Source organism: Dermochelys coriacea, chromosome 24, assembly GCF_009764565.3.
Source record: "Dermochelys coriacea isolate rDerCor1 chromosome 24, rDerCor1.pri.v4, whole genome shotgun sequence".
NCBI classification, from domain to species: Eukaryota; Metazoa; Chordata; order Testudines; family Dermochelyidae; genus Dermochelys; species Dermochelys coriacea.
In genome coordinates, this window is record NC_050091.1 from 2,846,641 (window position 1) to 2,874,601 (window position 27,961).

A 27,961-nucleotide genomic window follows, 5' to 3' on the forward strand; every position below is an offset into this window, starting at 1 on the left:
AGCGTGTACTACAAACAGAGCAACTCACCCAGTCAAAACCACAATGGTGGAAGTGGCAGGTGGGGTAAAGGGCCACAACTCGAGTTCTAGAACACCTTACAATGCAGTAACACTGCTGGTGCTGTTACAGGGCCAGACCCTCCCTTCCCTCCTTTTGTCACTTATCTGTATCTCTAGCATTCGCTTCAACTTCTGTATGTAGCGTAGCCTTTCCTTAGGGGGCCTTACAGTGTTTTACCAACAGTCCTTAATTAACCCTCCCAATACACCCTGCAGAACAGATATAACTGTAGGTGCAGACCACGGTGAGTCAGCAGCGGAGCCAGGGATAGTAACCAGGAGTCTTGACTTCCAGTTCCCTACTCTTGCCTCTAGACCACATTCCCATCTTTGTGAAAGGGTTATTGGTGGAGTAGTAGCCACTGTACTTAATGATCTCTTCTTCCATTTGCTGTTTAACAACAGCTGGGGCAGCAAAAAATCACCTCTGCTCCTTAGTCAACACAGAAGCCATTTCAGGGCTGTCCGAGAGAGAATGATTCATCACTTTATCTCCGGGACATTGCTGACTCTGGGAACAATTTTTATCAAGGGATGAAGGTGTCCCTTAGAACCCAAAACTGAGCCTGCCGCTTCTCTTTCCTGATGACAAAGAAAAAGCCGATCTAGTGACAGCGTTGTGTTCCTTCCTCAGTAGCAGTACTCATCTCCCGCACAGCCTAGAGAATCCGAATGGGACATCCAAGGGAGACTGCGGGATATAAATCACCATCAGTGGACACAACTGTTATGCTCTGATGGCTTTTCTTTGTGGGTGGCTCAGACTCAACAGCTGCCTTTTTTCATCCCCCAATCTGAACTGGCTAGTTCTTTCCCCACTTTGCTTTCAACGACTGCAGTTTTGAACTGGGCTTTGTTGCTAGATACCCCCTCGACTTGGGCAGCTCACCAGAAATATCCCAAACGCGCACAGTCTGATCCAAGCTGGCAGACACCACCAGGTCCTCAGAGGGATGGAACTGGGAGCACATCACATAGTGGTTGTGTCCTGTCAGCACGCTGCAAGAAAGAGGACAGAAGACACCATTTCAATCAAGCAGGCAGCAATGCACAGTCTGATCTGTACCAACATTTCACAGCTGAATCTAGTAGGGAAGTTGGGGAGGTTGGTAAGGAGCAAAGCCATGAGAGGAGAATATTGGGGAGTATGGAGAAGGAAGGCAACTCAGCAGGACAGAGAGGGAGGAATAAATAGGAAACATCACTTTGTAGGGGAGCATACAAGGGATAATATATATTGATGTCAATAGCTATCCAAATGAATAACTATCAACACTGATACACAAAAAGAAAAGGAGTACTTGTGGCACCTTAGAGACTAACAAATTTATTAGAGCATAAGCTTTCGTGAGCTACAGCTCACGAAAGCTTATGCTCTAATAAATTTGTTAGTCTCTAAGGTGCCACAAGTACTCCTTTTCTTTTTGCGAATACAGACTAACACGGCTGCTACTCTGAAAACTGATACACAGTTACTAAAAAACCTGGGAAATCCCGACACTAAATCTTTTGAAGATAGTTTAGTTTGCCAGATTGCACAGCCCACCAAAGTGAACCAACAAAAGGAAGAAAACGAGCAGAGAAGCCATTTCAAAAACCCTCCTCAAATTCTTCTTGTCAAAACTCATCCCTTCCACTGCACACAGCCCACATATCTCTGACACATAACCAGGTACAATGCAATTTATGAAAGCCACACCAACCCTACATTAATTCTTGGAACACATAAGCAGTAAGCACAACCAAAGTTCAAAGGTGCCTTTGGAGGAGGAGTCTTAAGAGAAACTCTTGAGTGGAGTTTTCATGGGATACTTAACTGTTTATCTCAGATTTTGCATGCGTGGCTCCGCAATCTAGCGCATTTAATCCTAAAATAACTTTTGTTTACTTGGGAATGCTACTTAAAAATAGCCCAGCTCCTGAAACGAAGCAGATAAAAAGGGAACAGAGAAACCTAAGCTTTTTAAAAACAGCACTTTAACACCATTTGCTAGAGATTACCTAGAGCTCTCTCTAAGGAAGGAATGGAGAAAAACTCTATTGCTAGGGTTATTTCATAATTGGAAACTACAGAGGAGGATATAACCCTGCACTGGCAAGAAGAATGAAGTAGATGGGACTTCAGAAGTTATTTCTACCTCATTTCTAGAGCCAGTTTAATAAAAAAGAATAATTTTTTTCTAAAATTGTTGGAAAAAGAATTTTTAAATTTTTCTTTGAAATTTTAACATGTTTTATTGAAAGATACAGAGTTCAGAATATTTTAATCCTCTGTTCATGTCTAAGGTTCAATAAAACTCATGTTTCCCTAGTTATTATTTCTATAGCACCAGTAGTTTTTACCAAACACAGGTTCTGGACTGCCAGTTCCAAACCCGGATCGTCTGATCATCAGAAGCACTCAGGATCCAGGGGTATTCCTAAAAAAACATTTAATAATTAATATCTGAAACAACATTCTCAACCCTCATGTTTCCCTCCAAATGGTTTGCACACAGCCAGAGATAACCATAGGATTTCTAGTTCATTGGATCAGATGTCCCAGAATTACAGCTCTACTGTAGAATCAATCATTTCCCACATAAGAAAAAAGAGGGTACAGAAAGTGATGGTATATTTGGTCCTACGTAGTGCACTCGATACAGCACTGATTATTTCTGCTAGTGTCCTGCAGGGCTCTGCCACACCTTGCTTTGCACACATACAGAGCTTCAGCATAGATGGGCAACAGAGGGGATTACCAGGGAAAAGATCATAACCCATCACTCACAGAGAAGAAAGTTGATGGACTAAACTGCCTTCAAAGACTGTTTTCCTGAGGGTGTCAAGATGTGTACTAGCATCTACAGGACTGATGTGTGCTTGTGCATGTTGCTGCTGCTCTTCCACTGAAAAACGTATTCTGATTGTTCTGGGTAAGAATCACTTATACTATTTAAGACAGCAAGAGCGAGAAGTTAGCCAGCAGAAAGAACGAGACACATAGCCCCATCTGTGCTCCAAACGCCAATGGAGGGAGAAAAGAAGCTTCCAGTGAGCTCTGCAATTGGAGGTACCAAATGTCTCCATGAATGATTTCATATTATAAGATCTTTGGGGCAGAAATCAGGCGTTCCTAGATTTGTATAGCACCCAGCCCATTTTGTCCACTGTATGTCTGCAGGAAAGAGTCCTACACAGGGAAGCCACAGAGATTCCTATAAAGCAATGCGGTGAGGTGTATATCAGTGAAGTTTCACAGCGGGGAGACTCACATGGTGGAAGAAGGTGGTGCGAATGTAATCCAGGTGCCCGAGTAGCGTGAAAAGACAGCGGCGCAGCTTGTAATTCCAGACCTGAATGAGACAGAAGGCCAGTGAGAGGGACCTGCCAAACTCTGTCCAGCTCTCTTCTGCCATCTCATTTAGCACATGAGGTTTTTACTCATCCCCAAGCTGGTCTCTCCCATTTACATTACAAATCTGGGTGAGGCCAGCCATAGATCTCATCAGAAATTGTCAGGCTGCATTTAATTACTCCTACCGCCCTCAGAAAGAGAAAACTCCTGAATTCTACATTTCCCTTTTCCATCTCTATCCACTCACTGTTTCCGCACCCTCCACAGAAAACTAAATTAACACACATTCCTTATACATCTTTGTCAAATTCCCCATCTTCCTTTGCCCACCAACGCTTTTTGGGGGGATGGAAGGTGGAAGGAAGAGTTGATCTACCTTTATTTTGTAGTCATCACCTCCAGAGACAAAGAGTGGCTGCTGTTTGTGGAAATCAATACCTCGGACCGGTCCTGCAGGGGGAAAAGGCAAGTGAAACACAGGGAGCCAGCTAATAGCTGTATATGAAGCCAAACTGACAGCCAGAACAGGCCGCTCCATTCACAGCAGAACAATTCTATCAGGTCACATGCCATTTTAAACTGATAAATTGTCTCAACGTGACACTTGGAGGTTAAATACAACTTTCTGAGACAACATTCCCCCCAGGCCAATGCACAAAAAGTTCTCTTCTGTGAGGTTATAAAGCTACAGCACCATAACATCGGACGCCTCTTTCACAATAATGAAGTTATGATAATAACAGCTCTGTGAAGTATTTCCCCTATTTTACAGCTGGAAAAGCATGTTCAAGAAGTAAGCCGTTTGCCCATGATCACACATGGAGTCTGTGGCACTGTTAGGACCTGAAGTCAGACCTCTTGCGGCTCAATCCAGTGCTTCAGCCAAAATCCCATCCTTCCTCCACTCAAGGATATGCCATTTTCTGCAACGAGCCCTCTGCTTTTGACTCTTTCAGACTCCAAACTTACTCACCATCATGCTCATCAAATTTGTCAATAAGGGTGCACATCCGGTAATCCCACAGTTGGATCACTCCATTGTGCAAACTCGTTAGGATCCAGGGTCGCTTCGGGTGAAAGCTGAGCCCTAAACAGAGAGACGCAGAGAAGCACAGCGGTCAAGTTTTCAGCTAAATTCAATCCCTGAAGACACAGAAGAAGTGAAAGAGGTCAGCATTTTCCAAAAAGAAGGCCTTTTTAAGATGCCAGAAGTTGGATACCCGAAACTATTAGCACCTTAAAGACTAACAGATTTATTTGGGCATACGCTTTCGTGGGTTAAAAACAAAAAACAAAAACAAAAAAAACCCCCACTTCTTCAGTTGCATCTGAACTCTTCAAGGTGCCATCGGATTCCTCGTGGTTTTGCGGATACAGACTGACACGGCTGCCCCTCTGATACTCGGCCCCATGCGAGGCACAAAACTACTAGCCATTTCAGAAACCTTAGCCCGGGTCCCCAAGGGCCGTGCAGGCTGCTCTAGGCTCAGACGCAACGAACGGCTTTTTTTTAAGAAAACAAACGTTCGGTAGCGTCTAACCCTGGATGAATAAATTGACCACAGCGTGGCAACTTCTGTCTTTGGCCGCGGGGGGCGGGGGGCGGGGGGGGGGTGTAATTAAGACTTTTTGACAACAGCCACAAAGCCAGAGGCTACAATAGGAGCGTCTCTAGCAAACTAGAAGAATAACTCAGGCCAGCATTTAAAGGAGGGCTCTTCCCAACCCAACACGGGGGGGGGGGGAGCAATTATTTACTTGGGGGGGGTCCAGTGACTACAGCCCCATAACCCCGGGTTAGACGCTGGGCCGGGGGGAGGGGAGGTGCCAAGGGTGAGACTGGGGCACGGGGGGGGGGCAGAGCAAGAGGCAGGAAAGGGGGTGGGGGAGGGGCGGTGATGGGGGGGCGGCTGGGCCGGAGGGCCCCGGTACCTTTCACCCGGGCCGACTTGGTCTCGAACTTAGTCAGCATCGCGCCGCCGGCTCCGACCCGCCGCCCGGACTCGCCCCTCAGCCGCGAGCCTCCACGTCGGCCCCGGAACCGCCCCGCTTCCGCTTCCGCTTCCGCCCGGGACCATAGAGCGGGAGGCCGCCTCAGGCCAGAGAGGCGCTTCCGGATGTGCGCGCGCACGCGCCGAGGGACCCCCCCCCGCCCACCGGGCCCCGAGCAGGAAGCGGAAGCCGCGGAGAAGATGGCGGCCGGGGCCGGCTGGAGCATGGGAGCCGCGGAGCGAGGGGGCCGGGGAGTGGAGACCCTGTGCCGTGGGCTCCTCTTCTGCGTGCTGGGCTGCGGTGAGACTCGCTCTCCCTGGGGGGCGGCGGCGGGGCCCCTCCCCGGGAGCCGGGGGGGGGGCGGCGGCGGCTGGGGAGGTTCCTCGCCGGGAGCCGGGGGGGGGGCGGCGGCGGCTGGGGAGGTTCCTCCCCGGGAGCCGGGGGGGGGGCGGCGGCGGCTGGGGAGGTTCCTCGCCGGGAGCCGGGGGGGGGGGCGGCGGCGGCTGGGGAGGTTCCTCGCCGGGAGCCGGGGGGGGGGCGGCGGCGGCTGGGGAGGTTCCTCGCCGGGAGCCGGGGGGGGGGCGGCGGCGGCTGGGGAGGTTCCTCCCCGGGAGCCGGGGGGGGCGGCGGCGGCGGCTGGGGAGGTCCCTCCCCGGGAGCCGGGGGGGGCGGTGGCTGGACGGGGGGCAGAGGAGCGCAGGATTGATACAGCCCTCGTAGGGGATGGTGGCGGCTCGGTCGAGGCCGGAGGCCCTCAAGCCCGTGGTAGGGTCTGTCCAGGGCTGGCAGGGCTTGGCCTGATGGGGGGCCGCGGGGGTGCAGATAGCATCTGTAGAAGGACTGCGGCTAAACAAGTTTCTCTCTTGATGGGGGAAGGTTAAGTCAGCAGCAGGCTGGTGATGCTCCTGTCCTGGCAGACTGGGAATGTGTTGCTGCACAGCTTAGTTGTGCTGGCATTTCTTCCCACTGGCTGAGAGCTCCCCGAGGCCTGGCGCTAAAAGGTGCGGGGTGGGCACCCTGTGTGCGGTGACGGGCATTACTGAGCTGTTTGCTGGTACGACGATGCTGAACCCACACTAGCGTTTTGTGGCTGGCTTTTTGTTTGGGTAAAAAGAACAGCGACTGTGGGAGCTTCTATCAGATATCATCCTTCCTTCCACGCGCGGCCTTCTGCCTCACTGCATTCGCTTAGCGTGCACGTTAAAGTCGATCAATTCTATTTTGAAATGCTAGATTCCAGTGTTGTGGAAATAATCCTAATCGTTTAATTGGGGAGACTTTGGGGATTTTTTGGATAGCATGTTTTGTATTAAATTTCACTCTGAAATATGGCAGTAAATAGAAAATAATGAAATAGGGTATCTTATGCTTATGTGTGGCATTATTACCAAATCTCTAATGTTTGTGCAAATTGCAAAGACAATACACCATTTCTGTATCCACTAAAAGTGATGCTGATCATCAGTTCTGTCCCTTACCCAGAATTAGGAATACCCAGGTAAAAGACTGAGTAAATAGCAAAGCCGCATAGATGTGTTGAGATGCTTACTGGATAGAGTACTGGACTGGGATTCTATTCCCGGTTCTGCCCTTGCCTGCAGGTGGCCTGGAGCAGGTCACTTTGCCCCTCTCACCTCAGTTTCCCCATCAGGAAAATGGGAATAATGATATTGACCTTTGGAAAGTGCTATGTAAGAGCTAAGGATTGTTGTTGCTATAATAAAAATCACAGTCCATACTTAGCGCTTAGTATCTTCGAAAATGTTATGCAAACATTGATCCTCACAGCCCTCCTGTAAGAAAAGTTACTATTGCACGTGTTTTTCAGACAGGGAGACCGAGGCATGCAGAAGTGATGTGGCCTTGCATGAGGTCTCTTATTGAGTGTGTATCAGAGCTGGGATTAGAACCCACACATTCCTGATCCTGTGTATGGACCACGAAGATCAGTCTGCCCTCATTTTAACTGTTGGTTCAGGGATGATTGTTGGACCACAGAACTGAGAATTGACTTCTTTATTCTGCTGCGTTTCTAAATTGGTTCATGTTGCATATAGCATCTTTCATCCAAACTTTACAGAACTCCACCCACAGCTGAAAAGCAGCCTCTTTACCTTAGGTATGTGATAGCTTTTTAAACAGCGCATATCAACGCTATGCCTCGGTGGGAGTGATAAGAAATGAAGAATACTTCCGTTAAAACTGCAAGGGAATTTACAGGGAAGTGAATTATTCAGTTGGTATTTAGCAGAGAGTCTAGGAATTACTTTAGTCAAGTGCCTTTAATTTTCACCCAGAAGGCAACAAGACCTAGATGAAATTGAATTTGTTCCTGTTACAGAATCAAGTGCGACCTCTTATTTATCCTGAATTTTGTTTCTTTCTCTTCAGGTTTCTGTTGGGGCAATTCTGTAGAGAGGAAAATCTATATCCCCTTAAACAAGACTGCCCCGTGTGTTCGTCTTTTGAATGCCACTCATCAAATAGGCTGTCAGTGTAAGTATTGTGAACTGTTATTTTACTTTAAGTTGAAGAGGCAATCACCTCTCTTTCTCTAACTGAGAGAACACGCATCATTTTTGTGGCTTCTTGAACTACTTTTAGTTTATCAATGTCTTTCCGGTAATGTAGTGCCGAAAAATGGAAGCTGTATATTCCAGGTATGATCGCACTAGAGCAGAGGTGGGCAAACTATGGCACGCGGGCCACATCTGGCCCTTGGGACCATCCTGCCCAGCCCTTGAGCTCACGGCAGGGAGACTAGTCTGTGGCCCCTTCCCTGCTGTCCCCCCATCCCCGCAGCCTCACCTCGCTACACTGCCAGTGCTTTGGCCCGCCACTTCTGCTGGGCAGCAGGGCTGCAAGCTCCTGCCGCTCTGAGCATCATGGTAAGGGGGCAGGGAGTGGGGAGATTGGATAAGGGGCAGGGGCCCTCGGGAGGCGGTTGGATCAGGTGGAAGTTATGTGGGGGGGGGCGATCAGGGGACGGGGAATGGGAGCGTTGGATAGGTGTGGGAGTCCCGGGCGTGGTGGGCTGTCAGGGGGTGTGTATAGGGGTCAGGGGACAGGGACTGGGGGTGTTGGATAGAGAGTGGGGTCCCGGGGGGCATTTAGGGGCAGGGGGTCCCAGGAGGGGGTGGTCAGGGGACAAGGAACGGGGGGGGTTGGAGGTTCTGAGGGGGTGGGAAGTGGGAAGGGGCGGATAGGGGGTGGGGGCCAGGCTGTTTGGGGAGACGCAGCCTTCCCTACCCGGCCCTCCATCCAGTTTTGCAACCGCGATGTGTCCTTGGGCCAAAAAGTTTGCCCACCCCTGCACTAGAGCCATACAAGATGTGCTGTCACTTCACTGCTCCCTGGTATTCCCAACCCCATGCACTTCAGAAATCCTGAGGTTGCCTTAAAATCATGAAATTAAGGCTTGCAATAAAATGGTGAGAGTTGGCAACACTGCCCAAAATTGCTTTGATCTTTCTTGGTGCCAAGTCCTATCGCATTCATATGTAATTAACTTAATATCCATGAGAGGATAGTAGGAGATTTCCTCTTATTTAAATAGTTAGATTTCACCAGGGCTCAAAAGTTTCCTTAATATCCTCCCAAAACCAAGGAGCCGTGTGCACTGACCTGTCCCTCTATAATGTAGGCCTCTCATTGTGAAATTTCTTTGTATTGTTTTCTGTAATGTAGTTTTTGTGTCAATTTCCTTGATTTTTGTACAGTTACTGATACACCACAGCATGTTTAGTTACTTCAGTAAGGCGACATGGCTAACATGCTGTTGGCCAGTCACGTGTCTTTGGTTCCAGGGTGTATGTAATCAGTTAGGCATCCTCCCTTTCACGTGCTTTCCTCTGTTTAGAGTATTATTGTAAAACTCTCCATGGGCTGTGGTTTTAGTTTGTTTTTAATTTTGTTGGTTTGTTGCACTACTGAGGTTGTTGGGATGACAGAGAAGGAGCACAGATCTAATAAAGTTCCTTCGCTGCTATAGATGCTGTGCAGAAAGGGTTTCCTGTGAGTCAGCATTTTGTTCAGTCTCATTATGTGTCCTCAGAGTGAACCACGTTCCAACGTGGACCCTGTCAGCAGCAGTTAAAGGCCAGAACAACTGCATATGGCTTTCTACTCTAGTGTAGCAGGTGCTCCAACTTTCTCATATAACGATGTGAGCCACCTCTTAATACAGATTGTTTTACGGGCACCTCCTTCCCAATCCCATAATACTCCTGTGACACATCTATATATCTTTAGCTGTCTCTGATGCAATACGTGCTTTTGGTAAATGTTAAGCCCGCTGTTTTCTTTTGCTTCTCGTTTGATTTCTTCCCCTATCTGTCCTGCTCCGCTCTCCCCCTGCACATGGCTTCTCTGCTGCTAGGACCCTTCCTGTCTCACTGCACATGCTTCCCTTCTTTCCTTCTCTTCTGGACATTCCCTATTTGCTGGTGGCTGGCATCTCCTGTTTCCTCCTTGTACTTCCATCTCTGTGCCTCATTTCCCCTGTATACAGTAAGGTTCACACTTAACATCCTCCCTCTTCCCCCAAGAGGCAGGTGATGTTTAATTCATTGATATACCTAAAGTACTTCAAAATCTTTAGATAAAATCTGTTTTAAAAGGGCAGGTGATTATTATGATTCTCTTAAACAACTCTTTCAGCCTGATTCATCTAAAAGACGGCTGTGTTTTTTAGTTGTTGTCATCTCTTAGTTGAACTGTGCAAGTCAGTCGCTCCTTCCGTCTAATCCCATATGTTGATCTTTCTTTCACTGAAGTGCCCAGAAAGTGTACAGCTGTGAGGGAAATGGATTTTGGTGAACCATGGAGCATTCTGTCTTTCTCTCTGCAGCTTCCATGAATGGAGACACAGGAGTAATCCATGTGGTGGAGAAGGACCAGGACCTGAAATGGGTGCTCACTGATGGACCTCATCCCCCGTACATGGTACTGCTAGAGGGGGCGCTTTTCACCAGGTAAGGAGCTACTGTTAATCACCTCTTCTCTGCCGAGGCAGCGTGAGCCCAAATTGCAAACGCAAGGGCCCTACATTCAGTGACCACATTTGCCATTTGGGCACTCAAGACAAGCGCCTGTGCCTGTTTGAGCAGCCAAATCTGGAATTCTGAATTCACTTGAGATGGGTGCTTGGGAATTGGTCCCCAAAGGCCTGTTTTTTTGGCAGTGCTGTGCCTCTGAAGCACCCTTTGTAAGCTGCAGAACACCACTGAAAACCAGACCCTTGTGCCTTCTTTTAGAAAAGTAAATTGGAAAACTAGAATGAGTGTTCTTTATGTACACTGGTACCTGTACCCGTCAGTGTCTCAACAGACGGCTTAGTAGTTGGAGCAGGATTCCTGGGTTCTCTCCTGGCTCTCCTAATGACTGTGTCTGTTTCCCTATCTATAAAATGCAAATAACTATCTCACAGGGGTGTGGTACAGCTTATGGAATGGTTTTTTGGTTTGTGACACTTTTACTGCTGCTTGGCCTAAATCAGTGGTTCTCAAACTGTAGGTTGGGACCCCAAAGTGAGTCGTGACCCCTTTTTAATGGGGTCACCAGGGCTGGCATTAGACTTGCTGGAGCCCGGGGTTGAAGTCAAAGCCCAAGCCCCACTGCCCGGGGCCAAAGCTGAAGCCTGAGGGCATCAGCCCTGGGTGGCGAGGCTCAGGTTACAGGCCCCCCTCCTGGGGCTGAAGCACTTGGGGTGGTGGGGCTCAGGCTTCGGTCCCCCCTCCTGGAGTCGTGTAGTAATTTTTTTTCGTCAGAAGAGGGTCTCAGTGCAATAAAGTTTGAGAACCCCTGGCCTAAATCTTTCCCTGTTGTAAGATTGCCAGGGAATCTGGGGGGCTGTTTCATCCACATTCTCTCTTTGTTCCAGGGAGCTGATGCTGCAGCTGAAGGGATCCTCACGAATTTCTGGGCTGGCTGTGGCTATCTCCAAACCCAGCCCTGCACAAGGATTCTCCCCTGGCTTAAAATGCCCAAATGATGGGTTTGGTAAGGAAACATTAAACCCTTAGTTTGGCTCAGGAGCGGGTGATCAGAGTAGGAAGTGTTTTGCAAAAGACTGACAACCTGTAGCTTTACGCTTGCTCTGGGATTGTGTGTGAATTATTGCTTTATAATTTAGGCTCATTAACATTCTGTAGGTGTAACCAGTTTGTGCTGGAATCTTGTCAGATTTCACAAGGGTTGGGGTCAGTATGCAAATGGGAGACCTTCAAAGGAACATATGAGGTGCTCTAGAAGGTAATCTTAGAGATTCACTAAGGGGTTTCTTCCTTGTGTCAGGCAGACTGACCTGGTCTCTCTGCAAGTTCCTCTTTCAGATGAGGTATAAAACTCATTTTGACCACCTATGGTCATTAAAAGGTCTTGTGGCTCTCTTTGTAGTATTGCACGTTCAATCCCAGTGTCCTGGCCAAATTCCAGCCCTTTTAATTCCATTCTACCTCCCTATGTTCCCCCTGCAGGCTCATTTGGGTATTCACTTCAATGGGTATTCACTGTCTGCTCTAACCCACCACTGTGTGCTGCTAACCCACTGCTGTGTTCCACCTCAGAGGTGGCTGCAGGTTGGTGGTGGGTGAAGTGATTGCTATACTATGTATAGATTGTACAGCAACTTTGGGATGGCTTGCAATGAAAGGTGCTGTAGAAACACACAAGGTGAGTTTGGTCTGTTGGCATTTGTCATACCATCACCTTCCGCTGTTCACACAGCACGTAGGTGTTACAATGACTGGCACTTTATAAATGCTTCGAGGTGCTTCCAGCACATGATAGAGCCCAGAAAATGGTGTGAGTATCTCTCTTTCAAAGAACAATATTTCTCTATATGCATCTCCCACTCTCTCAGCATGTGATAAATGCTCATTATGTGCTTCTGCCAACCTCTTGGCACATGATGGCTTTGCATGTGCCTATCTCTCATTCTCTTCACGTGGCAGTGCTCTCTCTCTTCTGTTTTCCCTACATGTGGCAACTGAATCCATCTCTCTGTTGGTTTTACGTCTGGTTTCTTAGCCTGTGGTGGTGGTCTCTCTGTTCCTGCTGCAGTTTGCTCAGCGGGCCCTGCCTTTCCAACGCTTTGCGCTGTTCCCTCAATGATTTGACCTGCCCGTTTCTCCATGCCCACAGGTGTCTATTCCAATGATTACGGCCCTCAGTATGCTCATTGCAACTGGACTATGTGGAATCCTCTCGGGAATGGGCTTGCTTACGAGGATTTCAATTTCCCCATCTTTCTACTTGAAGACGCCAACGAGACTCAAGTTATTAAGCAGGTACTATACCTTAACACAGGGGTGGGCAAACTTTTTGGCCCAAGGGCCACATCTGGGTATGGAAATTGTATGGCGGGCCCTGAATGCTCTCCAAATTGGGGGTTGGGGTGTGGGAGGGGGTGAGGGCTCTGAGGTAGGGCTGGGGATGAGGGTTTGGGGGTGCAGGAGGGTGCTCTGGGCTGGGACCAAAGGGCTCAGAGGGCAGGAGGGGGATCAGGGCTAGGGGTGCAGACTCCGGGCAGTGATTACCTCAAGCAGCTCCTGGAAGCAACGGCATGTCCCCGCTCTGGCTCCTGTGCGGCCAGGCAGCTCTGTGCACTGCCCTGTCCACAGGCGCCACCCCTGCAGCTCCCACTGGCTGGGCTGTAGGGGCAGTGCATGGGGCAGGGGCTGCATAGGAGCCAGAGGGGGGACATGCTGCTGCTTCTGGGAGTCGCGCAGAGCAATGGCACGTGCGGAGTGGGGCAAGCCCTGGACCCCACTCCTCGATGGGAGCTCAAGGGCTGGATTAATACATCTGAAGGGCCGGATGTGGCCCCCGGGCCGTAGTTTGCCCACCCCTGCCTTAACACATGCAGAGGGGAGTCTTGCCACTTCGGTAGGGAAATACTTCCTTCCACACTAACTTATGCTCATCTGAGCTGCCAACTTCCCAAATTAGTAAAATTTTGCAGGTAGGTTAGGGGAAACAGGCCATTTGCATGTAAGGTTAAAATTTGGAACCAGTTAAGAGTCTTCATCTGATAGGGGAGTCTTGGTTTAAAATCTATTCTGTGCTTGTGTACCCATCTGTAAAGGGGAGAGTAGGGGTCTGATACTTACCCACCTGTGTAAAGTGCTTTGAGATCTTCAAGTAAAAGATGCTGTGTAAGGGGGAAAGTATTACGTGAAACGACCTATTTCTCTGATTTTATTATTTATATTGTGGTAGTACGCCCTACCTGAGACCAGGGCCCCATTGTGCTAGGCATTGTACATACGGTAAGTGGCAGTCCCTGCCCCAAGGAGCTTACAATCTAAACAGACAAGATAGACAAAGGGTGGGAGGGGAAGCAGGCACAGGTAGGGGAAGTGAAATGATTTGCCCAAGGTCTCACAGCTAGTCAGTTACAGAACGGGGACTAAAACCCAGGTCTCCTGAATCCCAGTCCTGTGTCCTATCCGCTAGACCACTCGGCTGTATAAGAGTGAGGTATTTATTTATATTTCTGTCTCAGTGCTACCAAGACCATAACCTCCCGCAGAATGGCTCTGTCCCGGAGTACCCTTTGTGTGCGATGCAGCTTTTCGCCCACATGCATGCTGTCACCAACACGGTTACCTGCATGAGACGGAGCTCCCTCCAGACCGCCTTCAGTCTCAACCCAGGTGAGTGCACTCCTAGCAGGATGGGGTGGGGACTGGTGGTGGGAATTCAAGTGGGACATGGTTTGTGTGCATTAGAAAGAGGAAACTCAACCCATAGCTTTATATAATACAGCCCAGAACCACTCTGATCTTTAACATCCGAGGAGTGGTCTGTGGTCACAACAGGTTCTGTAATGAAGGCAGCATCCAAGCCAAAGTACTGCCTGCTGGGACCTGTAGTCACCACAGACCATGCCTCTGTGCTAAAGGGGACTGTTGCTGCAGTCTGAGTCTTTATTGAGAGGACATGTGGTCCTAGCAAATAGCCCGTTTGGCCCTTGGTTGAGGAAAGTGGTTCTGCTGAATTAAGGTTTCAGAGTAGCAGCCGTGTTAGTCTGTATTCGCAAAAAGAAAAGGAGTACTTGTGGCACCTTAGAGACTAACAAATTTATTGGAGCATAAGCTTTCGTGAGCTACAGCTCACTTCATCGGATGCATCCGATGAAGTGAGCTGTAGCTCACGAAAGCTTATGCTCTAATAAATTTGTTAGTCTCTAAGGTGCCACAAGTACTCCTTTTCTTTTTGCTGAATTAAGGTTTCTCAAATTCCTTCTTGGCTATGGGTTTGGAGTGATGGCACTGGCCTCCATCCCAGTGCATAGCCCAAGAACCTGCCAGACTATTGAGACTTAAATATACAAAACACGAGAACAATATGCGGTTAATTTCCTTAAGTGACATCAGTTTCCTCCCTGTAATGTAAATAGTTTTCAGTTAAAGCAATGAGACACCCTGGGGTCCAGAAGTCAATAGTCTACAACACAGGACATCCATGAGAAAGGGAGATAAGGGGTGAGAAGGGACCTAATGCTGCTAAGTATATTACTTGGATTGACTTGTTTGGGGATGGTGGGGTGAATAGATGAAGTGGTAGAGGAGCAGTAAACGCACAGAGTGACATTGGGGTCAAAATGAAATCTATGGGAATTTTGTCATTGATTTCAGTGGGGTCAGAATTTCACCCCTGATCACTAGAAAGGGGCCTGATCCTGTTGGATCAGTTGGTGAGCTATGAACCTCCCAAAATGGCCAAACAATAGCTTCAGTTCCTTGCTCTTTCTACTCTGAGTTCCTGCTCTTAAACCATATTGTTTCTGCTTCCTAGAAGAAGTCTGCGATGCTCTGTCTGATTATAATGTGTGGAGCACACTGAAAGCCATCAATACCACCAGCAAAATAGACCCTATGGATGAAGTCATCATTGTTGCTACTCGAGTAGGTGGTGATGCCTAATTTCTCTGGGCTGGGGTGCAAGGGAAGGTTTTCTAGGGGAGTTGTGCCTTTATGGACTGCCCATCTTAGATGCATCAAGTCCTCCTTCTTGTAATCCAGATCTCCTGCCTTAAATCTTGCTGACTAGCTGTGGTTGGTATCATTCTGCAGGCAGGTGCCAGCGGAGTCTACTGGTTAATGTAGGGGCTGAGAACATTGGAACTCCTGGGTTTTATTTCTGGATCTGCCTCTGACTTGCTTCATGATTCTGGGCAAGCTACTCACTCAGTTTTCCTCTCATAAAATGATGATAAATGTACCTACCTCACACAGATATTGTGAAGGCTGAATTGTTTCCAAAATGCTTTGAGATGCAAGGGTCTAGTGTACTCCAGGCCTTCTTACTCATCGATTCATAGAGTCTAAGGCGAGAAGGAACCACCAGATCATCTACTCTGGCCTCCTGTATAAGACAAGCAGTTAAATTTCACCCATTTCTCCTGGCTTGAGGCCAATACCTTGCTTTGCTAAAGAATATCTTCCAGAAAGGCATCCAGTCTGGATTTGAAGATGAAGAACCCACCACTTCCCTTGGTAGTTTGTTCCAGTGGTTAATCACCCTCACTGTTAAAAATCTGAGCCTTATTTCTAATGGTAATTTGTCTGGCTTTAGCATCCAGCTGTTGGTTCTTGTTCTGCCTTTTGATGCTAGTTTAAAGAGCCCTTTAGTACCCAGGCTTTTCTCCCCATCAAGGCATTTATACACTCGAATCTAATCATCATCAAGTTATACTGTGATGTCCAAAAAAAACAATCAACTCTCTGTTCTTTAAAGAATGGATATTGTTATATGGATCTTCATAACTGAATAATGGGGGAGGCCAGATTAGTGAATACCTGGCACTCCTATGATGGTTTTCATCCATTGGCTCAAAGCACTTTACTAAAATGGGATGAGTATGATTAGCCCATTTTGACAGGTGTTGTGGGGAGGGGGGCTGAGTCATGTAGGTGATAGGTCTCCTTGTTCCCAGTCTGCTGCCTTATCCGCTGGACTGCGATGCAGTTGGTGAATACCCTGTTTTTCCACCCCTGCAGATGAGAGAGTAGAACTCGCTGGGTCATCAGGTTTAATAGCCAGTCTAACCTATAGTGAACATCAGCTGAAACATTAATAGCACATCATAGTTGGCGTGTGCTGCTTACAAGAGATCCAGGCCTGGAACACGAGTATGTGCTGCAGGCTAGGAGTGAGATGCATTGGCACAGCTGCCCGTGAGGCTCCAGGACTGGTAGAGCTATGGGAGCAGTAAGTTAAGATTCACTGGCAGAGCAAGTTGCTTTTGTGCTTCAAGGGTGGATTCAGTTTGGGGGAGAGGGTTCTGGCTGTGTCTTATCGAGTCAGATTTGCCCATTCGTCAGTCTACCAGTCACCCTGTATTAGTTTCTGACTGTGTACATGAGTTCCTCATTCCTCCCACTTGTACTCACAGATTGACAGCCATTCGTTCTTCTGGAACATAGCCCCAGGGGCAGAGAGTGCTGTCGCCTCCTTCGTGACCCACTTGGCGGCTGCTGAAGCCCTCCATAAAGTGCCAGATGTTCAGACGCTACCAAGGAACATCATGTTCACCTTCTTCCAAGGGGTAAGATCTTCATCCCCTCCAGCTTGTCTTGGACAAGCAATCAGCTCCCTCTCCACTCTGCCCTTTCAATAGCAGCTCCACAGATGCAGGTATACCTCTATGCATCTGCACCTGCCTTGTGCCAAGCCAAGAGATCCCTCCTCCAACACCAAGCCCTATCCCGCAAAGGGAAGAGGTTCAGAGAATATGGAGTTCCTGTTGAGGGAACTGCATAAAAGCTACTAACAAATGGGGCCTGCACTTTCTAGGAGCATCCCCTCTAAACTGTTGCAATTAGTTGAGGGAGCAAAAGAGTCTCTCTCTTCATCCTGTAGCAAAACAGTTTCTTTGCAAACCTCGAGCCTGGGTGCCTTGGTTCTTCATATTCATATTCCCTTAAACCGTTGCAATCTCTCCCCAAGGCACTTGTACCCTATCCTGACATGGTGATGGACCCAATGAATGAGCGGGTCTCTTGTATCCCTAATTTCTCACCCACACCTTCCAGGCTTCTTTAGACCTGTACCCTGCCATCAGGATAAGTCACAACTTTGCCAGTGTAAATCTTCAAATGAAACCAGGTGAGACCAGATTAAAAATATATGTGCTGTCTACAGTGCAGTGCGAGCACGCAGCAGTGGCTCTGGCAGCTGTGTTAAGGCAGGGTAAGCTCTTGGGGGCAGGAAGGAGAGTGATAGTTAGCAGCTGATGTTCCCCCTCCAGGCATGTGCAGCAATGGATGGCCTCCTTTGAGTAGCTCTGTGAAGCTAGCGCCCACAGTCCCGTGGAGTGGCCATGTGACACCCCCAGCTTGGGGATCTATAGTCAGTCCTTCCCTAAGAGTTGTGCTTGGAGCGGTGGATTGGACAGTCTCTGTATGCCATGTAGAGGAAGTGGGGAGAGTTGTCAGGTTCCACTGTACAGGAGCTTTAGGAAAGGGTTGTCTAATGACGGCCTGATTTCTGCCTGCCGTTCCCTGGGGAGATGGTAGGAATGCCTTTACCTACAGAAAACCCCAGGATATCTTCTGCCTCTCACAGTGGGTGCTCATCTCTGTCTTGCACACTCCCCTTATGAGATGGCAGGATCCCCTGATTTCCTGTTGCAGCCTCCTCCCCATCCCAGAGGGATGAAAAGAAGTTGGAATCGCCTCCCCTGATTTGTGCCCACACTCTTGTATTCAGAGTCTCTCAGGAGATGGTATGATCTAATAGTTGGGGTTAATAACTAGTGTTAACATTGTGATTCAGAGGAGCAAAACAGTGGAAAATAAGGACATCTAACTCAATGGTTTATCCGTAGCCATTGCAGGCCTGTCGGATCCATATGGAGGTGCATTTAGATACTACAATGATGTGCAGAGGCTGTTGGGGCTTTGCGCCCATGCATCTCCCATTAACTGTAATGGAGCATGAGGCACATGGGGCCAGAGTTAGGGCTTCTCAACACATAGAGTTATCCCTGATTTTGGAATAAGAGCGCCTGCGTGTGGAGTGAATCCAGGCTAGATCGTCAGCAGTAACTCCATAGGTAGAGAAGCCTTTTCAAAGGCTTTTAGGCACCAAAAGGTACAGAAAGGAGACTGGTGGGATTTGCATAAATGGCTAAGCTGGTTAGGCACCCAGCTCCCATGGCTCTCTGTGGACTCAAGGCACCTATCTGCATCTTGAGGTGCCTAAATACCCTTGTCAGTCTGGCCCATAGAGCCTGTTCACGCATGTTACGGAGAGACGGAGTTTATGCTGCTTTCTGCCGCTGCTGGATCAGTGTCCTTCAGTCCTCATGTAGAAACAGGGATGTGGGGTGGAGATTTCCTTGGGTTTGGTGGAATTCATTAGCGCTCTGGATGTTGCTATAGGCCCATTCCAGCCATCAGGGCCTGTATCCCTGACTCATAAGGTGACAACAAAGAGCCTTTTTATTTGGAGGAGAGGGTTTGGAATGCCCCAGCCTACACCAAATGGCAGAATTTTCAGAAACACACAAGAGGAGGAGTTAATTCCAGATTCTCTCTCCTTCTCCATGTCCCCCTCTCAAACGCTGCTTAGGATTGAGCTCCTTAACCATCCAAATGCCTATGGTTCATGCATGAACTTGTTCCGTCACAGGAGACCTTTGATTACATTGGCAGCTCGCGAATGGTATATGACATGGAAAATGACAAGTTTCCCATCCGGCTGGACAACATTCATTCCTTCCTGGAGCTGAGTCAGGTGCGAGACAAGTTTTCTGCCTGTCTCTTGGTGACAGTTCAGTTGGGCTTTTCCCAGCCAGCCCTTGCCCTTGTTCCTCCCCTTTGGTCTCTTTGTGACTACCCATGTGGTGGTCGCTCTAGCTCCCATGGTCTGTCTTGTCTCTCTGGGGGAGTTTTTGATGATTTCCCTCTGCACCAAACTCTAAATAAGGCAAGCATTGTAAAATCCGGATGGGTCAGCAGTGTGTGTTGACAAGCGGCTTGTTCTCTTGCAGGTGGCTTTACGGAACTCCTCTGTTCTTTGGGTGCACACAGACCCTGTCTCTCAGAGGAATGAATCTATTCAAACACAGGTAATGAAACTCTTCCTTCTGCACAGAGGACAATCTGAGTCCCTGTGCCTGCTTTGTGTTTCCAGCTGCACGGAGATGCCTAGACGTGGTGTACAAGCAATGGAAAGGAAAAGCCGCTTACACCATGCAGGAGAAAAATCCCAGAGCACAGCTCTGTCAGAACAGAGAGGCTTCTCTGCAGTTGCATCTCTCCACCGACACCGGGCCCCATTGCTGGGCAAAGGGCCAGATCCTCGCCCCACTGTGGTTTGAGGAGGGCATGGCACTGGCATAGGCATGTCTGACTCCTTCCATTGATTTTGCTGACTCCCCTGATGACCTGTTGATAGTGTCAGAGGTGGTGGGAGGGAGGCAGGAGGTCTCTTAGTTCTGAGTCGCTCTCCATAGCCTCTTTAGTGTCCTAGATATTTAACAGCAGCTTTCATCCCAGAGGAGCCCACTGGGCCTTTTTAACTTCTCTGACCCCTGATATGCAACCATCTCTGGGATGGAATGAGCAGCACAACATAGCTCATGGCATAGTGAAAAATTCTATATCCAGCTGATACCATGAGGGAATTTAAGGAAACAGAATGAAATTACACAATGTGGTAAAATCATAGGGCAACTGCCTTGACTAGCAGAAAGTGCCGTGAGATCTTGAACAATCACGAGAGGTCAGGATCTTGCTCCATCTTTCTACTTAGACTGCACCTCACGTACTGCTGCACTCCCCAGCATCATTGACTCAGCAAGAAGAATCCTCTGCTGAATTACTGCTGCTTCTGCAGCACTTGGATTTGTGATGGTCTCCCCTCCAAGTACTACCCTGCCCTGACCCTGTTAGCATGACATCTGACGTGATCCCAGCCCAAAGCGGTTCAGCTCCAGGCCATTCATGTTAGCTGTGACCAAACACTGAGCATAGAGCATTCCTGACTCCTCTCTCGCCCTTTTCAGGTTAAAACCCTGGTGGAAGCTCTGATCCACAGCAGCATGAGTGCGAATATGACTCTACAGGAGGTCAGTCAGTCTCAGCCTCTCCCACCTTCTTCCTTCCAGCGCTTTCTGAAGGCCAGGCGCATCCCTGGGGTGGTCTTGGCTGATCATCGTACTTCCTTCCAGAACAGGTATGGAGAGCAATGCTATCTCTGTTGTGTCTGTGAGGGGGTGTGTGGAGAGCAGTTGGTTTCACATGGGATGTGACTGTCTTCCTGTCTGGTGTTTAAACTCTAAGAGCAAAATAAAATCTCGGTGTTGCTTAACAGCCCTGCAGACTAAAGGCTGCTAGCCACAGAAGCTTCCCCCACATCACACCACCCATGTGCCAAAACCTGGATCAGGTACGAGGGGGAAGTTCAGGCTCCTTTGCTCTTTAGCCTTTGTGCTGAAACTGACAAGAAGGGGGTCCTTGTGATGAGGACACCTGTTTGCTAGGAACTGGACTCAGTGTCTTCCTCTCCCTTCCTCACGACTCATGTCAAAGTGGCCCCAAACAGCTGGGACTTTGGATCCCAAGACTGTGCTGAATTTGGCATGGTGAGCTAGAGGAGGGGCAGTTTGAGACACAGATTAGGGCAGAAATTCTCCAGTGTCTAGAAACCAGAGAATTGTAGACAACGTGGTTTGACTTTCAGAACCCTTGAGTACCAGGTCTCATGATGGTAGCCAAAGTGACTTACCCAGAATGGCAGAGCCAGGATTCCTAGCCCCAGTCCAGTGGATGCAGCCTGGCACGCTCCTTTGTAACGTAAGGATTCCCGGGATGCATTGCATTTTCTAATAGAAACCCAAACACCTGACTCCCTCTGCAGTCCATGGTAAAGAAACTCACGTGTGTGCATTCTGACCGCAGCCAGCATCTGCCCCCATGTGGCTGGAGCCTCCTGTCTCCAATAGCGTGTGGGGTTGGGGGCACTATCAAAGCTTAGCAAACACGCATGCAAAACCGTTTCTGGGGAGGTGCCCAGCTCGGAAGGCTGCATAGACTCCGTTTCCAGTGGTAGCCAGCAGAGGGCAGCTCGGCCTCCCAGAGCATCCCACCTTGGGTGTGCGTTGCCTACCATACAAGCAGCGCGGCGGATGGAGGACAGAGGGGAGTGGGGGGAGCAACCATGTGCCATGTAATTGAACAGGCGCAACATAATTATCCTGACAAGCGAAAAAAATCCAGTTTTGTACAGAAAACGTTCCCCGCAGCTGGCTGGGAGCCAGAGGTGAGCAAATGGCAGCTGAGCGTGTCTGAGCCTCATCTGCTCTTCCAGAAGCTGCTATATTTTTTTTAATATATCTTTCTATTTGTGGTGGCAGGGGCCCCAGGCAGTGGAAGAGGCTCTTCCATTTACCCAAACTGACCCCCTCGTGGCATGTTCCATGAGCATCCTCTCCTGGGAGGCATTGGAGAATGGAGAGATGGGAGTGGGGAGGGAATTGCTTGTGACTCGTACCCAGCCCCGTCATTCCAGGTTGCCTCTCTCCCCTCATGCCTACCCCCTTCTCTGATCTGTCATGCCGTCTCTGCAGACAGCCAGAGGAAGCAGCCACCTCCAAACTCCGGAGCAGCACAGCTCTGGGAGCGCTGGAGAATTTTGGAGAGAAGGGTAGTGCATCTCGTCCTTCCAACTCTTCTTCACTCATGGGAAATTGCTTTCAGTGTTCTCATCCAACCTGGAAGCACAGACCATTCTGCTGGGCTTTTCGCCCAGTCCTCGATTCAGCTGTGCACTGCTGCTGCAGATGTCTTGATGCGAGACTGTCACAAAGTTAACTTGGAATCTCTCGGACCTTTCAGTGCAGGGTGGTCAATAGGTCCGGTTGGAGAAAGGAACTAGGAATCAGCACTTCTAGGTTCTGTTCCCACCTTCACCGCTAACTTGTGGCCTTATGTATAGTTTCCCTGCTCTGTGCCTCAGTTTTTCCATCCACATAATGGATGGGGTAACGCCTACCCAACTGAGGTTTAATCACTGCTCGTCAGTTGCATTGAGATCCTCAGATGGGAAAAGTGGTGCAAGGCCCAAAGATAATTATGAAGCCTCATTAAATGGTTTAAGGAGTGCATGGGAGGCCAGCGCTCTGGCAGAGCTGCGACTCCACTCCCTGGGGACCCCTCCCAATGTCTGCTTCAGGCATGGACCGAATTGAATTCCATGCCCTGTGATTTCTTTCCGCCCCCTACCCCAATCCTGTTTCCCTTCCTCTTTCAGATATTACCAGAGCATGTATGACACAGCAGAGAACATTCTGATGAAATATCCTGAGGGGCTTAGCCCCGAGGAGACCCTGGACTATGTCACTGACACAGCTAAGGTTTCTGCAAAACACTGTCTCTGTCCATTGTTCACAGGGGGGTGGAGACTTAGGGGTGGCTGGGATCTGAGTGATGGGTTCTCTGCTCATTGCTGGGGTGCTTTCTACTGGGCTGGTGGCATTAGGCGCTTAGATATGAATGTGCTATAAATGCTTTGATGGATGTGTGGGGACTGGCTGGCTCTCCTTCCCTGTTGTACTGGGCCTGCCTGTCTTGATTAACACAGAGCCCTCTTTCCTTGCAGTCCCTGGCAGAAGTAGCCACAGTGGTCGCCCGTGCTCTCTACCAGCTTGCGGGGGGAACCGGCAACACCTCTGCTATTCAGGCAGATCCAAGAACGGTACGAGCAGATGGGAGCCAGTCCCTGGCATCCATGCTGATCTCTCACGTATTTCCCTTCTGTCTCTGTTTATGTGTGTTTACACGGCATGCTGGCCTGTCTGTCTCCCGATGTGCCTGCCTCCCTCCCTCTCCCTTTCTCCACCATAGCTGAATGACTAGCACTTTACCCTTCTCTAGTGTCTCCCATCAGATCCCGGTGTCTTATACAAGCCCCCAGCAAAACAGAACAATATTTATCCTTGTTATTCAGAGTCGTGGGTGGAATGGGGGAAACTGATGCACAGATGGGTCATGCAAGCAGTTGGTGGCAAAGCTGGGAATGAAACCCAGGACTCTCAACTCCCAGCCCTTCACTTTAGGTACTAGATCATCTGCCCTCCGAGAACTGCAAATGAAACTCAGGTATCCTGGTCCCCAGCCTTGTGCTTCTGCCATTAGATCACATTACCACAACTGAGAATGGAACACAAAAGTCCTGGCTTCCAGCCCTGTGCTTTTAGCCGCTAGATCATAGAAATGTAGGACTGGAAGGGACCTTGACAGGTCATCTTGTCCAGTCCCCTGTGCTGAGGCAGGATTAAGTATTATCTAGATCAGTGCTACTCAAAGTGGTGGTTCGGTCCGCGAGCCGTCGGCTGCCGGTCTGCACACACATTGGGGGAAAAAATTACCAGTCCCCCACATCAGATAGTTCGAGAAGCACTGCTCTAGACCATCCCTGACAAGTGTTTGTCTAACCAGTTCTTAAAAACCCCCAGTGACAGAGATTCCACAACCTCCCTAAATTTGTTCCAATGCTTAACTACCTTGACAGTTAAGAAGTTTTCCTAATGTCGAAGCTAAATCTACTTTGCTACAATTTAAGCTCATTGCTTCTTGTCCTGTTCTCAGTGGTTAAGGAGAACAATTTGTTGCTCTCCTTTTTATAACAATCTTTCATGTACTTGAACACTGTTATGATGTTCCCCCCTCAGTCTTCTTTTCTCCAAACTAAACAAACCCAGTGTTTTCAGCCTTCCCTCATAGGTGATGTTTTCTAGCCCTTTTATCATTTTTGTTGTTTTCCTCTGGACTTTCCCTAATTTGTCCACATCTTTTCCAAATTGTGGTGCCCAGAATGGGACACAGTACTCCAGCTGAAGCCTTATGCTGATGTACTTCCTGATTTGTCTTGTAAAGTTGAATGTGGATGAACCCATTTCTATCTCACTTTCAGATCTCCAGAATGCTCTATGGGTTTCTGATTAAAACTAACAACTCCTGGTTCCAGTCCATCATTAAACAGGACCTGAAAGGACTTTTGGGTAAGCATGGTCTGGGGAAGAATTCAGAGCCAGCTTAGACCTTGATATGTCACCTGAGAACTTTCTAAAGTTCTGTGGTAACCTCTTTAGCATCTGGCTTTCTCCCTGCCAATCCCTATTTTCTCTGACTCTCCCAGGTGATGAACTTCCCCAGCACTACATTGCAGTTACCACACTGGTGAACACCACCCAGCTAGTGCAGTACGTTCTGGCCAATCTCACGGGCACGGTTGTCAATTTCACCAAGGAGGAGTGCCTGAACCCTGAAAAAACACCCAACCCCGAGAAGGAAGTAAGTTTCCATCTGAGTAGAATGAGGGTGGGGGATAGGAACAGAAACGCTGGGCTAGTGAACTTCACTGACATCCCTGCGATGAATTGGTCTCGCTTTCGCCTCTCTGAAGAAAGCTGGATGGAAAAATTTCCTTCTGTCTTGAACAAGACATGGGAGAGATGAGGAAAGTCCTCTGCCATCATAGAGACATCCCAGCTGCATCCTAGTGCCCGAGGCAGGAGAAGCTTCAGAAGGGAGTGCTCCTTTAAAGTGAATACAGCTGGGATGGCAACGTGGGTCACAGATGCATCAGTCTGAGGGCGCTTTGAATGTCCAATATACTGCCCATGAATTATGCCATTCTGACATACCCTGGAATTGAGTCTGATGTCAACACAGGCATTGGCTGCGCAAGCATCCACCACCAGTGGGCCTCTACCCAGTCCTGGTGTCAGGGTCTTTCATTCTTTGGCCAGTCTCTCTAGCTTCTACAGAGACTCATAAAACCGAGACCTTGGCCACTCCTGGGCATCAAAGATCTCATGATGTCTTTGACAAGAGATGGGGCGTTAGCCCTGAAGTCCTGGATAAACTCTAGCTTGTGAATTACGTTCTGCCAACATAAATTCCCCTGCAGTTTCAGCTGGACACAGGACTGTCACTCCCAGTCCTCAGCTGTTGTACACTGTTGTGTGTAGTTAAACAGAACCCGCACTCCACCTCAGAGGGAGCCACTTTTCAGCAACGGGTGAAGCGAACCTCATACAATCAGTAAAGCCTATTATGATCCCAGAGAGCAAGTGAGGTTCCAGGAAAAAGGGTCCTGATGGTTCTTTGCTAGTACCCTGTTGGGTCTCACTCCCCGGCGTTCTCTTTGCAGATGTACGCTTATACGTGGGTGCAGGGTTCCAGGGACCCAAACTCAACGTCACGAGTTCCCTTCTGCGTCCAGTCAACTGTCCGTCTAACCAAGGCCGCCTCTCCTGCCTTCGAGCTGAAGCAGTGGGGCTCCACAGAATACTCCACGTGGACAGAGAGCCGCTGGAAGGATATCCGCGCCCGCATATTTCTCGTAGCCAGCAAGGAGTTAGAGGTGAGTTGGTGTGTCTCCAAACACTCGAAGATGATGTTGAGTATAGATTTTAATGTCTCCTGGCAAGCTTTGAAACACATGCTGTGACCAGGTTTTATGACACCTTAGAATCATAGAATCATAGAATATCAGGGTTGGAAGGGACCCCAGAAGGTCATCTAGTCCAACCCCCTGCTCAAAGCAGGACCAAGTCCCAGTTAAATCATCCCAGCCAGGGCTTTGTCAAGCCTGACCTTAAAAACCTCTAAGGAAGGAGATTCTACCACCTCCCTAGGTAACGCATTCCAGTGTTTCACCACCCTCTTAGTGAAAAAGTTTTTCCTAATATCCAATCTAAACCTCCCCCATTGCAACTTGAGACCATTACTCCTCGTTCTGTCATCTGCTACCATTGAGAACAGTCTAGAGCCATCCTCTTTGAAACCCCCTTTCAGGTAGTTGAAAGCAGCTATCAAATCCCCCCTCATTCTTCTCTTCTGCAGACTAAACAATCCCAGCTCCCTCAGCCTCTCCTCATAAGTCATGTGCTCTAGACCCCTAATCATTTTCGTTGCCCTTCGTTGTACTCTTTCCAATTTATCCACATCCTTCCTGTAGTGTGGGGCCCAAAACTGGACACAGTACTCCAGATGAGGCCTCACCAGTGTCGAATAGAGGGGAACGATCACGTCCCTCGATCTGCTCGCTATGCCCCTACTTATACATCCCAAAATGCCATTGGCCTTCTTGGCAGCAAGGGCACACTGCTGACTCATATCCAGCTTCTCGTCCACTGTCACCCCTAGGTCCTTTTCCGCAGAACTGCTGCCGAGCCATTCGGTCCCTAGTCTGTAGCGGTGCATTGGATTCTTCCATCCTAAGTGCAGGACCCTGCACTTATCCTCATTGAACCTCATTAGATTTCTTTTGGCCCAATCCTCCAATTTGTCTAGGTCCTTCTGTATCCTATCCCTCCCCTCCAGCGTATCTACCACTCCTCCCAGTTTAGTATCATCCGCAAATTTGCTGAGAGTGCAATCCACACCATCCTCCAGATCATTTATGAAGATATTGAACAAAACGGGCCCCAGGACCGACCCCTGGGGCACTCCACTTGACACCGGCTGCCAACTAGACATGGAGCCATTGATCACTACCCGTTGAGCCCGACAATCTAGCCAGCTTTCTACCCACCTTATAGTGCATTCATCCAGCCCATACTTCCTTAACTTGCTGACAAGAATGCTGTGGGAGACCGTGTCAAAAGCTTTGCTAAAGTCAAGAAACAATACATCCTCTGCTTTCCCTTCATCCACAGAACCAGTAATCTCATCATAAAAGGCGATTAGATTAGTCAGGCATGACCTTCCCTTGGTGAATCCATGCTGACTGTTCCTGATCACTTTCCTCTCCTCTAAGTGCTTCAGGATTGATTCTTTGAGGACCTGCTCCATGATTTTTCCAGGGACTGAGGTGAGGCTGACTGGCCTGTAGTTCCCAGGATCCTCCTTCTTCCCTTTTTTAAAGATGGGCACTACATTAGCCTTTTTCCAGTCATCCGGGACTTCCCCCGTTCGCCACGAGTTTTCAAAGATAATGGCCAAGGGCTCTGCAATCACAGCCGCCAATTCCTTCAGCACTCTCGGATGCAATTCGTCCGGCCCCATGGACTTGTGCACGTCCAGCTTTTCTAAATAGTCCCTAACCACCTCTATCTCTACAGAGGGCTGGCCATCTCTTCCCCATTTTGTGTTGCCCAGCACAGCAGTCTGGGAGCTGACCTTGTTAGTGAAAACAGAAGCAAAAAAAGCATTGAGTACATTAGCTTTTTCCACATCCTCTGTCACTAGCTTGCCTCCCTCATTCAGTAAGGGGCCCACACTTTCCTTGGCTTTCTTCTTGTTGCCAACATACCTGAAGAAACCCTTCTTGTTACTCTTGACATCTCTTGCTAGCTGCAGCTCCAGGTGCGATTTGGCCCTCCTGATATCTTTCCTACATGCCCGAGCAATATTTTTATACTCTTCCCTGGTCATATGTCCAACCTTCCACTTCTTGTAAGCTTCTTTTTTATGTTTAAGATCCGCTAGGATTTCACCATTAAGCCAAGCTGGTCGCCTGCCATATTTACTATTCTTTCGACTCATCGGGATGGTTTGTCCCTGTAACCTCAACAGGGATTCCTTGAAATACAGCCAGCTCTCCTGGACT

General features: G+C 48.8%; 2 protein-coding genes across 7 annotated transcripts in view; one reads left to right on the forward strand and one right to left on the reverse strand.

Moving 5' to 3' along the window:
• Nucleotides 1–5,462, reverse strand: part of COPA (COPI coat complex subunit alpha) — a 32,622-nt gene extending 27,160 nt beyond the window's left edge. The window contains exons 1-6 of the mRNA XM_038382718.2: nt 5,330–5,462; nt 4,371–4,484; nt 3,774–3,847; nt 3,315–3,395; nt 2,404–2,480; nt 950–1,059 (exon numbers count right to left, since the gene is read on the reverse strand). Coding sequence (XP_038238646.1) covers nt 950–1,059; nt 2,404–2,480; nt 3,315–3,395; nt 3,774–3,847; nt 4,371–4,484; nt 5,330–5,369 — 496 coding nt within the window. The 5' untranslated portion in view covers nt 5,370–5,462. The remainder of the gene's footprint in view (nt 1–949; nt 1,060–2,403; nt 2,481–3,314; nt 3,396–3,773; nt 3,848–4,370; nt 4,485–5,329) is intronic.
• NCSTN (nicastrin) overlaps nt 5,382–27,961 on the forward strand; it is a 29,721-nt gene continuing 7,141 nt past the window's right edge. Inside the window, exons 1-17 of one of the 6 annotated variants that reach the window (XM_043502178.1) lie at nt 5,486–5,689; nt 7,470–7,508; nt 7,781–7,885; nt 10,239–10,362; nt 11,271–11,389; nt 12,533–12,678; nt 13,896–14,046; nt 15,191–15,300; nt 16,791–16,943; nt 19,031–19,135; nt 19,392–19,469; nt 20,409–20,578; nt 22,655–22,757; nt 23,003–23,098; nt 24,317–24,404; nt 24,542–24,696; nt 25,559–25,771. In XM_043502178.1, the coding sequence (XP_043358113.1) occupies nt 5,515–5,689; nt 7,470–7,508; nt 7,781–7,885; nt 10,239–10,362; nt 11,271–11,389; nt 12,533–12,678; nt 13,896–14,046; nt 15,191–15,300; nt 16,791–16,943; nt 19,031–19,135; nt 19,392–19,469; nt 20,409–20,578; nt 22,655–22,757; nt 23,003–23,098; nt 24,317–24,404; nt 24,542–24,696; nt 25,559–25,771 (2,130 nt within the window). In that variant the 5' untranslated portion in view covers nt 5,486–5,514. Of the gene's footprint in view, nt 5,690–7,469; nt 7,509–7,780; nt 7,886–10,238; nt 10,363–11,270; nt 11,390–12,532; nt 12,679–13,895; nt 14,047–15,190; nt 15,301–16,790; nt 16,944–19,030; nt 19,136–19,391; nt 19,470–20,408; nt 20,579–22,654; nt 22,758–23,002; nt 23,099–24,316; nt 24,405–24,541; nt 24,697–25,558; nt 25,772–27,961 lie in introns of all 6 variants that reach the window. The other 5 variants (XM_043502180.1, XM_038382731.2, XM_038382732.2 and 2 more) reach the window with 5 other exon arrangements.